Source organism: Cygnus olor, chromosome 14, assembly GCF_009769625.2.
Source record: "Cygnus olor isolate bCygOlo1 chromosome 14, bCygOlo1.pri.v2, whole genome shotgun sequence".
NCBI lineage: Eukaryota > Metazoa > Chordata > Aves > Anseriformes > Anatidae > Cygnus > Cygnus olor.
In genome coordinates, this window is record NC_049182.1 from 9232813 (window position 1) to 9247839 (window position 15027).

Here is a 15027-nt window from a genome sequence, read left to right on the forward strand (position 1 = left end):
AAGCTGAGCCCAGAGCGCGGCCGTGCCCCCACACCGCTGCTGCCGCCAGCGTGCCTCCCGCCCGGGGCCCCTGCGGGCAGCACCTGGCCGTGCCGGCGCTCCGGCTGCACACCACGGGCCGAGCCCAAGCGCCTTCCGTGCTGGCAGGCAGGCGCGGGGCACGGAGCCACCCCAGCCACATCCCCGCGGAAGCGCCGCCGTCCCCCGCCTGTGCCCGAGCCAGCTCCTTGGAGCCTGCCGGTCTGCGCAGCCGGCTCGTCCCCCGGCACGGCGCGTGGGGCTGGAACCCTGGTCCCCCCTCACCGGGGGAGGAACGCAGCCCCCCGTCTGCAGCCCTAACCGCTGCCCTCCCTTGTGGCCCCGCTGTCTCCAGCAAGTAAATCAGGTGCAGATGTGGAGGCAGGGCCGGGCGCCTGCTTGCCATTAGGGGCTGGGATCGTGGGGGTGGCCCTGCTCCTGCCTCGTGGCACCCCGCCGTGGCCGTGTTGCTCATGGGATGAGCGTCCAATGCCTCGCGGGGGGCAGAGCTGGCGGGAAGAGCCCTCCCCGCGGGACCTGGAGGCCTGGTTTGCTCAGCCCGTGGACGGGCAGTGGCGCCCAGCCTGGTGTCTGGGGTGTGCAGCGTGCTGCAGGGGAGCAGTGCCCATCCCGGCCCATGTACCCCATCCCTGTGCCTGGCACGGCTGCACCCAGGGATGGGCATCTCACTGTGCCGCAGCGTGATCCCTGCTCACCCCGGTAGGGGCACAGTGCCCGATGCTGCGGGTGCTGCTGTGCCACGCCAGGAGCTCACCTGGGGCACCGCGTCCCTCACCGGCAGCCCCTGCGCCGGGCCCCGCGTTCTCACCTCCCCAAAGGGAGCAGCGGGTTCATGTTTGCCAAGTTCTGCCTGGTTAAACCTTAACCGGGCTGGGTTGCTCCATCAGTCCCTCCCTGTGGGAGATAAGGATCAGCAGGATCCCAGCGGGACCGTGCTCGGCTCCTGCTGCAGGGTGGGCAGAGGGATGTGGGGGAGCGGAGGGATGCGGCCGGGCTGGGCACGGAGGCTGAGCTCCTGTCCTGGCCCCGGCTCTGCGGGGCAGGCTGCGGGGCTGGGACCCGATGTCCCACATCGCCGTGCCCTGCAAGCGGCCAGCAGCAGCGAGGTGGCTCCTGGCAAGGCTGGAGCAGGACCTGGCCCTGCCGGAGCGCCCTGCCCGGCTCGGCTGATAAGAGGCTGCAGGTTGTGGCCGGGGCCGTAAGGCTGCCGTGTGCCAAGGGCAGCGGGGCTGGAGGGAGCCGGGAGCCTTCGCACCGGGACGGCCTGGGGCTGGCGTGCGCCCGCCGTGTGCTTGCAGGGCCCCGCTCCCTCGGCGTCCCGACCCCATGCACACACAGGGTGCTGGGCCCGGGGAGCCTGCGCCCCAAACAACGGCCGTTCAGGAGAAGCCAAGAGAAACTTCCAGGAGGAAAGAGCCCCCCGGGCTCCGGCCCCCCCAGGAGCCACCGGCCGCGTGCGCTCATGCTGGCCGCAGGTGCGACCGCAGCAGGAACGGCGGCGAGCGCTGGGGCCAGGCACAAGGGGCGGCTGTGTTCCCGCAGCCCCGGCTGCCTTCCAAGAGCAATATTGTTGGCACCAGGCAGGCTCCCTGCGCCGGCAGCGCATACACGGGCCTTTCATGAGGGGAGCAGGGATGATTTACTGCCTGGAGGAAGGGGCAGGGGTGGGAGGATGGAGCCCCCTGCGCCCAGCCCCTCGTGCGTGCTTGCTGCTGCAGGGCCCCGCACATGAGCGAGGCCGTGGGTCCGGCTCGGTGCATGCAAACAGCAAATATCACCTCTCCTGGGTCGGGTTTGGGGCAGAGTGGGTCCCCCTGCCCCGTCTGCACTGTGCCCACCTCTGGGCACCCCCTCCCCGGTCACCCTGCCCTGTCCAGGCTCCCACACTCTGCAGCGCGGTGCCCAGGGGGACACGCACCCCTTGCAGTGCTGCGGCTGACGGGAGCAGCCCAGGGAGCAAAGGGGGGTGCAGGGGCAGGGCTGCCCCCATGGCACGGGGAGCCGGCGCTGGCACAATCCTCCCTTGTTGAGCTGCTGGCGTGGCGGAGGCCGTGGCGGTGCTGCCGGAGGCGGGCGGCAGGCGGTGGGCCGTGCTGCCGTGAAGGGCTTTTTGTTTGCCTTCAGTTGCTGTTATAAATCAAGCGAGGCAGCCCGAGCCCCCAGCCCCGCAGCAGGGAGGGGAGCAGCTCCCTGCCGCCCGCAGCCCGTGCCCCCACCGCCCGCTCTCTGCGGGGATGCCCAGCACGGCACGGGGCGAGCTGCCAGCGCGGGTCCCCTCATCCTGCTCCTATCTGCCCGCCCTGCTCTGTCCCCACTGCAGGGACCTGGGTGGGGTTTCGGGTCTCTGTGCCCATACCAGGCTGTGGGTCCCATGGGCTCCCAGCTCTCCTCCAGCATTCCCAGCACTGGGAATGATCCCTTCCCGCGCTCGCCCCGATCTCCCCTGGGGCTCCAGGGTTTCGTGCATCCATCCGCTGGGATCTGCTGCCCCCCAGCCCGTCCGCACCCAGACCTGCCCCGAGCTGGGCTGCCTGGCACTGCCGGCTCCGCTTCGCCGAGGATTTCCGTGTCCTCCCACTCTAGATGTGGTTTCGGTTCGAATCGAGCTGAACCCAACATTTTTTCCGTGTTTCCGGCACGCCGCGAGCTCTGCGGAGGCGGCTGCTGCCCCGTGAAATCGATGTTCCCGTCCGCTCCGCGTGCCGGCAGGAATGCACCGCGCCGAACAGCTGCCGGGGGCCGCGGGGGCTGCTCCGTGCTCCTCTGCGCCCCGGGGTGGGGGCAGCACCCCGGGCGGGGGGCAGCGCGGGGTGGGTGACACCGCGGGTGACCGTGGCACCGCGCAGCCCTCGTGTGACACCACCTCGTGCCACGCTCGCTGTTCTCATGCGCCGGAGCCGTGCCCTGGCCTCGTGGCCCCGTGGGATGGGGGTGACATGGGGGGACGGGGGTGGCCGTGCCCCGCTCACAGCAGCACGGGGCTCGGGGCAGCGCAGCCCCACACCGAGCTGTGAAGCCCGCAGCCAGCCTGCAGCTGCGGGAGGGCTCTGGGGACCGGGGACCGGGTCCCCGTTACCGGCAGGGGATGGAGGAGGCGGCCGGGGGTTGCTCGCGGTGCCCGGGGTCCCCCCGGGGGTCCCCGGGCGTGCAGCGGGGGGGGTCCGGGAGGTGTTTATGGGCCGGATTAGGGCCGCCCGGGCCCCGGCTCGCAGCCCCGCGGTGTTTTTACGACGGGGCCTTATGGGCTCCTAATGGGGGTCACGCACGGCCGCTTTATGGCCCCGGCAGCGATAAGGCGGCGGCTAATTGCGGCGGCACCAATTAGCCCGCGGGTGCGCTGCCCTGCTGCCGGGAACGGCGCCCGGCAACGCTCGGGCACGGCTCGGGCTCGGTCCCGGGCTCGGTCCCGGGGGCGGGGCGGGGTCGGGGCCGCCCGCGGCGCGGTGTAACCCGAGCGCCGCCCTACAAAGTGCCCGCGCCCGCGGCGGCGGCAGAGCGCGGCCAAGGCGGCGGCGGAGCCAGCTCCAGGCCGGGGGCCGCCATGGGGACGGGGCGCTGAGCCCGGCCCGGCCCGGCCCGGCCCGGCACGGCACGGCCCCGGAGGCGGCGGACTTTGCCCGGGTCCTCCCCGCACCGCGCGGGCGGCTCCGCCGAGGGAGCCGCTCGCCGCCGGTAACGCCGCGACCCCCTCCCGCGACCCCCCCAATCCCTCCCCACCGCCCCCATCCCTCCCGCGACCCCCCACCCCATCCCTCCCCGCCGCCCCATCCGCGGGGCGCTGAGCCCGGGACCTCTCCCCGCGCCCCCCGCTCCTGCCGTCCCCTCCCCGCCCCCCCCCCCGGGTTAAGGCTACGGGCAGGGCCCCCCCCCCCCCCTTTTTCCCAGTCCCCTCCCAGGTCCCCAAACCCCCACAAGGTCCCTGCGGTCGCGGGGACTTGCGCTGCCCCGTTCCGTCGCGCCGTGCCGTCGGGGCTCCGCGCAGCCCCCCGGTCCCGTCCCTTCCCGTCCCGTCCCGTCCCGTCCCGTCCCGTCCCGTCCCGTCCCTTGCCGGCTCCGGGCGCGGCCCGGCTCCTCCCGGGGGCGCGCAGCCCCCTGACCGCGCTGCCGCTGCCTTGCAGGAGGCCGGCAAGATGCGGCCGCTCTGGCACGTCCTGGCCGGGCTGCTGCTGGCGGCTCGGCCCGCCGCCTCCCGCCGTGGGGCGATGGAGACAGGTACGGGGCCGGAGGGGGGGGAATCGGGGCTCGGGAGAGGGGGCTTCGGGGTTGGGGTGGCGTCTTTGGCTCCGGCACCCCACTGAGACCCCCGTGCTGCTGGTCGCTGCCCACCGGTGGTGGGCTTGAATGGGTGCGAGAGCGGGTGGCTGGGAGGCACCTTGCACCCAGTGCGGCTGGGGTGGGATTTGCGGCCACGCTGGGGGGTTTCTGGGGCGGCGAGGCTGCTTTCTGTGGTCTTTGCGTGTTGGCTCGGTCCCCAAGGCCCACAGCTTGCGGGCAGCCCGGTGGCGTGGCCGGGGTTGGTGCAGCAGCGATCAGGCGATGCCGAGCGGTTGGGTCGTTCCCGCTCTGGATGTGCACACGTGTGCTGACAGCCGCAGCACTTGGGGCTCGGGGACGTTGCACGGGACACGCAGGCAGGGGCTGCGGGGCTGCCGTGCTCGGAGCTGCGGGGCTTCGGGTCCTGGCATCTCCTCCGCTTCGGGTCCCTGCATCGCCGCTCCGACGCTGTGCTGGGGCAGCAAGGGCTGTCTGTACTGCGGTCTGCTCCAGGCAGGCTCCGGGTTTAGAACAGAACAGAATAATTCTTTGGTGCTGGCTTTTCCAGCAGCCCTGCAGGGAGGGTGGCTAGGAGGGTTTGATGCTGAGGGCACCCGTTCCCTTCCCGTTCCCAGCGCAGCAGGATGGGCTCGGGCACCCTGCGCCCTCAGGAGTGGCCCCTCCGAAAGGAGTTTGGCATTGTGTGGCCTTGGACAGGGACACGCCAGTGCCAGGCAGCCGCTGGGGAAGCCTCGTCCCCGTGCCCGAGGGCAGAGTCCAGCCCTCGCCCGTGTCCGCAGCCGGGCACCGGGCCACGTCGTGCCGTGTGCTCCGTGCGCCGGGCGGGTGTGTGGCGGGGCCGTGCTGTCGGGGGGGAGAGCACCGTGCCTGGTGCTCAGCGCGTCTCTCCTGGGCTGCAGAGTTGTTTGAGAGTCCCTTGCTGGAGTCGGAGGAGGAGCATCTCCTGCTGGACCCAGGCAATGCGCTGAAGCTGTACTGCGACGCCAACCACAGCGGTGCCAGCGTGGTCTGGTACAAGGAGTCCAGGCCACTAGTCCCGGGGGGCCGCGTCCATCTCCAGCAGAGCTTGTTGGAGATCTCCGAGGTCGCCTACGAGGACTCGGGGCTCTACGTGTGCCGGGCACGGGGCACTGGGGAGATCCTGCGCAACTTCACCATCTCCGTCGTGGGTGAGAGCCCAGGGCAGCACCGGGGGGAGCGCACCCCCGCTTCCCTGGTCCTGCAGACGGGGGCATCCCTCACAACCTGCCTCTCCTCACAGACTCGCTGGCGTCGGGCGATGATGATGAAGACAGCGATGGGGACGGTCCCCACGGAGACCGCAGCGAGGAGCCCGTCTACGTGCACAGAGGTGAGTGCTGCCCTGGGCAGGGCCGAGCTGGGCTGCCTGGCGCTGTGCCGCGCGCCCCGTCCCACGGCACGCCACGTCTGTCCCCAGCGCCGTACTGGACCCACCCGCACCGGATGGACAAGAAGCTGTACGCCGTCCCCGCGGGGAACACCGTCAAGTTTCGCTGCCCGGCCTCGGGCAGCCCCAGCCCCAGCATCCGCTGGTTCAAGAACGGGCGCGAGTTCCGGGGGGAGCACCGCATCGGGGGCATCCGGGTAAGGTCCCCATTCCCCCTGCTCCTGGCATCCCGCTCAGCAGCGGCTCTGTTGAGTTGACCCCGTTCCTCCCCCCGCCTCTCCTCCCCGCTGCAGCTCCGGCACCAGCACTGGAGCCTGGTCATGGAGAGCGTGGTGCCCTCCGACCGCGGCAACTACACCTGCCTGGTGGAGAACAGGTTTGGGAGCATCCGCTACAGCTACCTGCTGGACGTGCTGGGTGAGGGCTCTTCTGGCGGCGCTGCTCCCGGGTCTCTACTCGCATAGTGCCTGGGAGCGGGGACAGGCTTGGGGGAACGGGGTGGAGGAGCCCGTGCTCAGCTCCCCACTGCCTGAGCATCCCTTGCACCCAAGGGACGTGGGGACGAGGCACCAGCTTGGGTCACCGTGGGTCCCTGGGGGTTCACAGAGGGTGGGGAGGCAGTGGTGTGACCCCTCTGCGGGTGCCACGGGCCACGCGGGTGATGCTGCTCTGCTGTCCCGGGTGCAGAGAGGTCCCCGCACCGGCCCATCCTGCAGGCAGGGCTCCCCGCCAACACCACCGCCCTGGTGGGCAGCGACGTGGAGTTCTTCTGCAAGGTCTACAGCGACGCCCAGCCCCACATCCAGTGGCTGAAGCACATCGAGGTGAACGGCAGCAGCTACGGCCCCGACGGGGTGCCCTACGTGCAAGTGCTCAAGGTAGCGGCTGGGCCCCCCGGTGCTCCCCCCGGAGGGGTGACGGGGGGCACACAGAGCCCGTCCCCGTGGTTGGATGCTCACGATCCTTTGTTCTGCCGGCAGACCGCGGATATCAACAGCTCGGAGGTGGAGGTGCTGTACCTGCGCAACGTCTCCATGGAGGATGCGGGCGAGTACACCTGCCTGGCGGGGAACTCCATCGGCCTCTCCTACCAGTCGGCCTGGCTCACCGTGCTCCCAGGTAGGGCAGGGGGGTTCGTGGAGCACCGTGAGGCTGGTCGGGGCTGGGGGCGGCCCTGGGTGTTGCAGGGACTGCAGGCTGACGCCTCCTCTCCCTCCAGAAGAGGAGCTGGTGCGGGAGGCCGAGGCCCCCGAGGCCAAGTACACGGACATCATCATCTACACGTCGGGCTCGCTGGCTGTGGCCATGGCCGTCATCATCGTGGTGCTGTGCCGGATGCAGACGCAGTCGAGCAAGCAGCCCCTGGAGCCCATGGCGGTCCACAAGCTCTCCAAATTCCCGCTCATCCGGCAGGTGAGGGCCGAGCTGGAGCCCTGGGGGGACATTGGTGGCCGACTGGCTCTGCTAGTGCCACCTGCCCCTGTCACACCTTACCCTCCTGACGGCCTCGGCATGAGCCCTGCCCTTGGGCCATCGGCCCAAGCACAAGGCCGGGCGGCTGAGGTCTCCCGCGCTCTCTCTGCAGTTCTCCCTGGACTCCAGCTCCTCTGGGAAGTCCAGCACGTCCCTGATGCGCGTCACTCGCCTCTCCTCCAGCTGTGCCCCCATGCTGGCGGGGGTCGTGGAGCTGGACCTGCCCCTCGACTCCAAGTGGGAGTTCCCCCGGGACAAGTACGGAGCCGCGCGGCGCTGGGGAGGGCTGGGGCTGGCGGTGCCAGCGCTGCAGCTCTGCGCTGCCCCTGGATCCAACTCACAGCTCTGCCTCTCCCTGCCAGGCTGGTGCTGGGCAAGCCCCTGGGAGAAGGCTGCTTCGGCCAGGTGGTGCGGGCAGAGGCGTACGGCATCGACAGGGAGCGGCCGGACAGAGCCGTCACCGTGGCTGTGAAGATGCTCAAAGGTAAAGAGGGGAAGGTTCCCCTGCAGCCTCCTGGGCACGGGGGCTGTGGCGGTGCCGGGCTGGGGCACCACGCCGGCTGGCGCGGTGACACAGCCCCCTGTCCCCAGACAACGCCACCGACAAGGACCTGGCTGACCTCATCTCCGAGATGGAGATGATGAAGCTCATGGACAAGCACAAAAACATCATCAACCTCCTGGGCGTCTGCACGCAGGACGGTGAGGGGGGGCCCGGGGAAGGCTGGGCGTGGGGCGGGGGCTACAGGGGGCAGTGGCAGGAAGGGTGCTGGGGGCAGGACGGGGCTGGGGGGCGGCGGGGCAGGGACACGAGGGCTGAGCGGAGCGTTCGCCCTTTGCAGGGCCGCTCTACGTGATTGTGGAGTTCGCAGCCAAGGGCAACCTGCGCGAGTACCTCCGCGCCCGGCGCCCTCCCATGCCCGACTACACCTTCGACATCACGGCGCTGCCTGAGGAGCAGCTCTCCTTCAAGGACCTGGTGTCCTGCGTCTACCAGGTGGCCCGCGGCATGGAGTACCTGGAGTCCAAGCGGGTAGGGCTGGCGCAGCCTGCGCGGGGTGCCAAAAAGAGCGGGGCGGGAGGGATGATGCCCCCAGCCCTGGGGGTGATGGTGCCATGGGAGGGCTGGTGGCACCTTGGGGTGCCATAGGGGGGTCAGGGTGTGCCGAGGGGGCGCGCTGAGCTGGAGCTGCCCTCTCACATCTCCTGCGGGCGCCGCTTCCCTCCCGGCAGTGCATCCACCGCGACCTGGCTGCCCGCAACGTGCTGGTCACAGCAGAGAGTGTGATGAAAATCGCCGACTTCGGCTTGGCCAGGGACGTCCACGACATCGACTACTACAAGAAAACCAGCAACGTGAGCACGGGGGGGCCTGAGCGAGGGGCAGAGCGAGGGCTGGGGGGCCGGGACCCCGGCTCAGGAGAGGGTTTGCTCCTGCAGGGCCGCCTGCCGGTGAAGTGGATGGCACCAGAGGCTCTGTTTGACCGTGTCTACACCCACCAGAGCGATGTGTGAGTCCTGGGGCCCGAGGGCTGCCACGAGGTGTGGGCTGAGGCAGCACCGTGGGGCTGTGTGTGTGCTGGAGGGTCCCCATCCTTAGGATAGGGGTGCTCCGGGGGGCTGGCACCAGCCTGGTGGCAGCCGGACCCCTCCTGCTGGAGCAGGGTGCAGGGACGTGTCCGAGCCCCCTTGCCACGTGTGATCCCAGGTGGTCCTTTGGGATCCTGATGTGGGAGATCTTCACCCTGGGCGGCTCTCCCTACCCCGGCATCCCCGTGGAGGAGCTCTTCAAGCTGCTGAAGGAGGGGCACCGCATGGACCGGCCGTCCAACTGCACCCACGAGCTGTGAGTAGCGGCCGGGGGGGGGCGGGCAGGGCCAGCGGTGCCCCCCCCCCCCTAACGCGGCCCCGCCCCCAGGTACATGCTGATGCGGGAGTGCTGGCACGCCGTGCCCTCGCAGCGCCCCACCTTCAAACAGCTGGTGGAGGGGCTGGACAAGATCCTGGCGGCCGTCTCGGAGGAGGTGAGTGACGATGAGGATGGTGTGCGTGGTGGGGGTGGCGGCGGGGCGGGCGGTGACGGCACGGTGTCTCCCCTGCAGTACCTGGACCTCTCCATGCCCTTCGAGCAGTACTCGCCCTCCTGCGAGGACACCACCAGCACCTGCTCCTCGGATGACTCCGTCTTCACCCACGACCCGCTGCCGCTCGCTCCCTGCCTCTTCACCTACCCCAGCGTGAGGACTTAAGGGCGGGCAGGGCAGGGCGATGCCGCGGAGCGGATCCAGGCAGGGCTGTTCCCTGCTGCACCCAGCGTGAGCAGCGCAGGGGGTGGCCCCCTCCCCGGGGACTGGGCTCTTTTTCCCCCCCGTTTCTGCACAAAGCCTTCAGTCCCGGTCGGGTCCCAGCAATGCAGGGCTGAGCGAGCCTCTGCCTGGTGGGGGGGCAGGGGGGGCACTGCCCCGCGGTGCCCCTGGGGAGCCGGGCTGTGTCCAGTGTTTCGATGGAAGTGTCTCCTGGCGGGAGCCCCGCTGCCTGCCTCTGTACATAGCCATAGAGATGAATATTTATGTACGTGAAATATCGACCTGATAAATTATTTTTTTGGAATAGACCCTGGTGCAGTTTCTGGGCTGCTCCCAGGGGCGAGGAGGGCCGGGGGAGGACGCGTGCTGCCGGGGGGCAGTGCCACAGGTGCAGGAAGCAGCGTCCCCACTCCTGTGCCTCCAGCCCCGCTCCGGCACAAAGCACTGTTGCATCTGTTCCCCATTAGCCACTGTTGCGCTAAGCCACCGTGAACTCCGCTACCAGCATCGCCCTGAAACTGATCCACCAACTGCTGCCGGCTCCCAGGCTGGGAAAGAGCCCCCGGCCCGGCACGCTGGGGACCCCCCCTCCCCACCTGGGCCAGCCCCAGGACACCAGATAAAAGTGAGTTATGGGCTCTGCGCTGCCTTCTCCTAACCCCAGCGCCCCTGCGAGTGAGGTTTGGGGGCTTCAGCCCCAGGCCCTGCTTTCTGGTGCCTGCTTTGCCCCACGGCACCCAGCTCGGCTCTGCAGGGAGCGGGGGCTGCAGCTGTCTCGCCCCCTCCTGCCAGCCTGCTCCCTGGGTCTAGGGTTTCACCTCGTCTCCTCCGCTCCGGCAAGGGCTGGGCTTTGCAGGGCCGTTAGCCCCGGGATCTGGTTTCCTTCCCCAGCTCCCAGCTGCAGGCGCAGCTCCAGCGGCAGGGCGCAGCCCCCCCAGCCTGCAAGGTGGCTCTCGGGGAGCAATGGGGATGTGTGGGGCAGGAGCTGGGGGCTCAGTGCAGATGGAAAGCGGTCCCTTCATCTCACCCCTGCTTGCGCTAGGGTGCGGCCACCTTTGGGCAAGCTCCTGTGGGGCAGAGCCTGCCCTGCCCCGTACCTGCTTGTAGAGCTGCTCCAGGGTCCCCTCCTGTCGTGCAGCCCCAGCAGTGCTGCTAGGAGGATTCCAGCCCTGAAGCATGCCTGCACCGCTCCCAGCCCCTCACCCAGGGGCCCTGTTCCTCCTCTCCCCTGGGTAGAGCCCCCCCGGGGCCTGCAGACCACCAGCAGGTGTGAAACCTGCCCCGTCCCCGCTGCCTCCCTGCCCGGCGAAGGATCCCAGCTGTCTGCTAATGTGCCAGAACCAATGCATTTATCACAGCCCTGAATGGGGCATTCACACGCCGGAGGGCAAACTGCCCGGGCTGGCTGCCCCACACCCCACGGCCCCGGGGGAGCCAGCCCTGGGTAAACCCGGACCCGTGGGTGCCTGGGGACGGGGCTGTGCAGGAGATTTGCTTCCTTGGTGCTTCCCTGGAAAATGGAGCAGTGGCCGATTGCAAAAGGTGGATAGGGAGGGGGATTCATCGATCCCTAATGGCACGCGGGGGTACCTCGCACCCCCTGTGCCCAGGGCTTGGGGTGAGATGGGGGCAGCAGGGTGTGGGTGCAACTCCATGGGGCCTCGCTTCCTTCCCGCTCACTGAGCTCACAAGGTAAGTGTGCATCTTTGCAGCTCGTGCATTCATGCCACCAGCCCCCCAGAGATGCTTTTGGGGCCACCAGCCACCCAGTGATGCTTTTGGGGCCACCAGCAATGCTTTTGGGGTCCTAGCGGTGCCCAGCACTGTGTCCACTCTGCTTGGGGCTGCCCCGTCCCTGGACACCTGAGCATCCCGTCATGGTGCCAGTGGAGCAGAGCGGGCTCAGCAGCAGGACTGGGGCAGGAGCATGGGGCTGTGCCGGGGCACAGGGCAGTGGAGGCATCCTGGGGCATCCCGCAGCCCCGCAACAACTGGAGGCGGTTTTATTGTTTAACATTCCTGGTGTTTTCTGTCAGGGCTGAACCAATTGTCCTTAATCCGCCAGGCTCTGCTGGCCAAACAAGTGTGGCTGAGCCACCGGCATCCTGTCCCCACGAACAGGCCCCTTTTGTGAGGGGGATTTAGCGTGTAGCCCAGTAAATCCCGCTGGTTTCCTGAGGCACCGTTCCCACACGCCATCCCCCAGCCACGGTGCGGGGCCTGAGCCTGCCCGGGGCTGAGCCACCTCCTGCGGGTCCCCGGGGGTCTTGGGGTCCCTCTCGGCCCCCTCCCCGCACCGGTGGCCGTGGGGCGGTGTGGGGGCGAGCCCCGGGGCAGGAGCAGCGGCCCCAGTTCCTCATTCCAGCCCCACACTGGAGATGCCTTCCCTTAACGACCGGCTGTTGTAGGGCCGGGAGGTGCCCTTGTCTTTTTTTCCCCTAAACAAAAGCGCTGGGATTTTATCTTGGGGGAGAATCTGGCTTTTGTGGGATGCAGATAGCCTCTGCCCCGCGGCTGGGGTTGGGGCCCCCCATTCCCGTGCCCCCTGTCCCCTGCCCTCTGGGCACCGCCGGGCAGCGGAGGGGAAGGGCAGAGCCCCCAGGGGGCAGGGGCAGGGCCCCACGGGGCCCCACGCGGGACGGCCGCTTCCCGTGGAGATCCGAAGGCAGGCGGCTGCTGCCCCCCCGGACACCCGCACGAACCCGAGCCCCCCCCTCGGTGCCCCCCGAGCCCCCGCTCGCTCCCTCCCACGCCCACGCGAGCACCGTGCCCCCCCATCGCCCCCACCCGTGCCCCCCCGTCCCGCTTCGCTCCCCGGGCCGGTGCCGGTGCCGGTGCCGGTGCGGGGAAGCCGGGCTGCGAGCCCCATCTCCTGGCCGGCCGCGGCAGCTCCGTACCGGGAGGGCAGCGCCGGGAGCCACCCCCCCCTCCCTCTGCCCGCACCCCCCCCGGGTCCTGGGACCAGGACGAACCCGGCTGGAAGGACGGGTGGGGGGCTTGGGACGTGGTTTCCCTCCCACACCGGGCTCCGACAGGGGTGGCAGCACCTGAAGGCTGGGGGGGGCTGGAAGTGCCCCAGAGCAAATCCGTGTATTGGGGCACCCCCACGGGCTGTGCCCCCCGACTCAATGGCGGCTGCTTGGGGGCATTGAAGTGGAGCCCCCATCGCCATGCCTTAGCCTATGGGGGGGGGGACACACCATCCTGTGCCACCCCACCTCCGTCCTGTCCATGGGTCCCTGTCCCCCTGTGCCCTGCACCTGGTTCTGGGGGTCTTGCTCCCCCCCCCCCCAATATCCTGGGGTCACCCCAGCCAAGGTTTTGGGGCCGCAGGGCTGGGCACAGCGCCCGGCGAGCAGCAGATGCGTGCGGCTCTGCCCGCCTGCCAGCGCGGTGCCGCCGACACGCAACGGGGCTGCTCCCAGCCCGCAGCCCTGCTTCCATCCCCGGCGGTTTCCCGAGCTTCTTCCCCACGGGGGAAAGGGGCCTCCGGGCAGGATGCGCCCCTCTCCTCTCCCCTCTCCTCTCCTCCTCTGCTTCCTTCCTCCCCCGGCCGGGCCAGCCCTCCGCCTGCCCGCCGCAGCGCCTTAACCCTTTCGCCCACGCTCGCCGGTCATGCGCCAGCCCCGCAGCCCCGGCCCTTTGTGCTGGGCCCCCCGCTGCTCCCCGAGGCCCTGCGTCCCCCGGCCTTCATCCCACCCCGCCGTGCTCCGCAGGAGCCTCTCCAGGCATCCCCCTGGGATCGGGCAGCCGCGGCTCGGCCGCCTGCTCCCAAGGGCCGCTTGGCCTTGGCGGCGGTGCGGGAAGCCGAGCGGGTGAAGCCGGCGACCGGGGAGGCCCCACCGGGGAGGCCGTACCGGGGAGGCCTCACCGTGCTCCCCGCCGGGCCGCAGACAAAGCCCCGCGCGGCCGCGGCCCCTGCACCACACATCCGGGCGGCAGCACCGCGGCCCCGGTGCCATTTGCCGGCTCCACGGCCGGAAGAGAGGAGCTGGGAGGGGGCCTTGCTGCGGGGGTGGCGGCACGGCGGGAGCGGGATCAACCCATGGTGTCCTCGCTCCCCATTGCGGCGGCAGCCCCACGGCTGTGGGGACGGATCGGGAGGGCTGTTCTGGGGTGCTGGGATTGTGGGTGGGGGCCTGGGGACGTGCCCCCAGGCACTTGGGCAATACTGCCTGAGGGTTTCAGCCCCTGCCCACCAGCGTCCTGTGGGGCGAGGTGGTGGCCGCACTGCGTGGCCATGAGCTCAGCCCCCAGCACGTGGCTCAGGCACGTGGGGTCACAGGGAGGATGCCGGGCTGTGAGGTGCCCTGCCTGCAGACCCCACTCTTCCCCAGCCAACCAATGCTATAACCAGTGTGAGAGGAGCTGGTGATGACCGGGGGCCCGCAGGCGGCCCCCATTTTGTGGGGACACTCGTCGACCTTGTCCCCGCACCACGGCAGCCCTCGCTCGCTGGGCACCCCGGTGCTAGGGAAGGCTGTGGGGCCACGAGCTGCTCCGTGTGCTCCCATCCTGCGCCGAGCCCTGCCCGCCCCCGGGGGGGTTCTAAATAAAACCGCCTGCTTTATTTCGGGACGGAAACACACGTGACAGGTCTGAGCAGGAAGGAGGGAAAGTCGGCTCCCAGGGCCCCGCGTGCCGAGGGTGCGGCTGCCACAGGCTGGGCCGCCCCGAGGGAGCCTGGCGGCACGGGATCACTCCCTGCAGCGCGGCACTGCCCCGCCGGCACAGGCTGGATGTCCGCACAGCACCGGGCACGGCGCGGGCCCGGCTCCCACGCAGCGCTGAGGCCGGCCAAGCCCCACGGCGGGACCTCGGCGGTACAAACAACCACAAGCCGAGCCTCCGGCCGTGGCGCTTCCTGCCAAGTCACTCCACCCTCCGTGGGTGTGCTGGAGCGAGACCCAGCGCCGCGGCCTCGCCACGGCAGTGACATGCCAAAGTGGGGACACCGGGTTGGGGGCCTCGGTGTGGCACCGATGGGGACGGGGCGGCTGCTGCGGGACAGTGCCCGCCGGGACACGGGTGCTGTGGAGGGAACCACGTGCCCAAGGGCCAGCAGCGAGCGTGGGCAGGGAGGAGGCCGGGCGGGAGGCCGGGCACGAGGCCGGGCCGCATCCTGCCGCCATGCCAGCGCTGCGGGTCAGCATTCATTTGCTGTGGTTTATTTGCAGCAGTGCACTATTTGCAGCGGGGCGTTATGTGCACCAGGGCATCATTTGCACCAGGGGTGGCCGCACCTCAGCCCACCGGGGAGCGAGGCCGGGCAGAGAGCGTGCCCGGAGGCTGCCGGTGTCCCCGGGGCACCCTCGGGGAAAGAAACCCCGAACGGCCCCGGCCGGCCGGGAGGGCACCGCGGCCCCCCCCGCGGCACCCAGCCTCCCTCCCGGCACCCCGGGGGGGCGGCCGGGCCCTGCCCCCAGCGCGGCCCGGGCAGCACCGCCCCGGTGCCCCGTCCCCGCGCTGCCCCCCGCCGGGCCGCTGCCCCCCGCCGGGCCGCCGCCGCCCCCCCCCCGCCCCGTG

At 70.4% G+C, this 15027-nt stretch overlaps 1 protein-coding gene across 2 annotated transcripts; it reads left to right on the top strand.

The window, feature by feature from the left end:
• The first annotated feature begins 3587 nt into the window (after positions 1–3587).
• Positions 3588–9809, top strand: FGFR4 (fibroblast growth factor receptor 4). Of its 2 annotated transcripts, XM_040573876.1 has the most exons (18): positions 3588–3711; positions 4158–4251; positions 5214–5483; positions 5576–5665; positions 5753–5919; positions 6016–6139; positions 6410–6600; positions 6703–6841; positions 6942–7135; positions 7308–7453; positions 7558–7679; positions 7787–7897; positions 8038–8228; positions 8429–8551; positions 8636–8706; positions 8904–9041; positions 9114–9219; positions 9298–9809. In XM_040573876.1, the coding sequence occupies exons 2-18, from the start codon at positions 4170–4172 to the stop codon at positions 9442–9444; spliced, it is 2412 nt and encodes an 803-aa protein (XP_040429810.1). In that variant the 5' UTR covers positions 3588–3711; positions 4158–4169; the 3' UTR covers positions 9445–9809. The 2 variants fall into 2 exon arrangements, with proteins under 2 accessions (XP_040429810.1, XP_040429811.1); XM_040573877.1 differs by lacking the exon at positions 5214–5483.
• The last annotated feature ends 5218 nt before the right edge of the window (positions 9810–15027 follow it).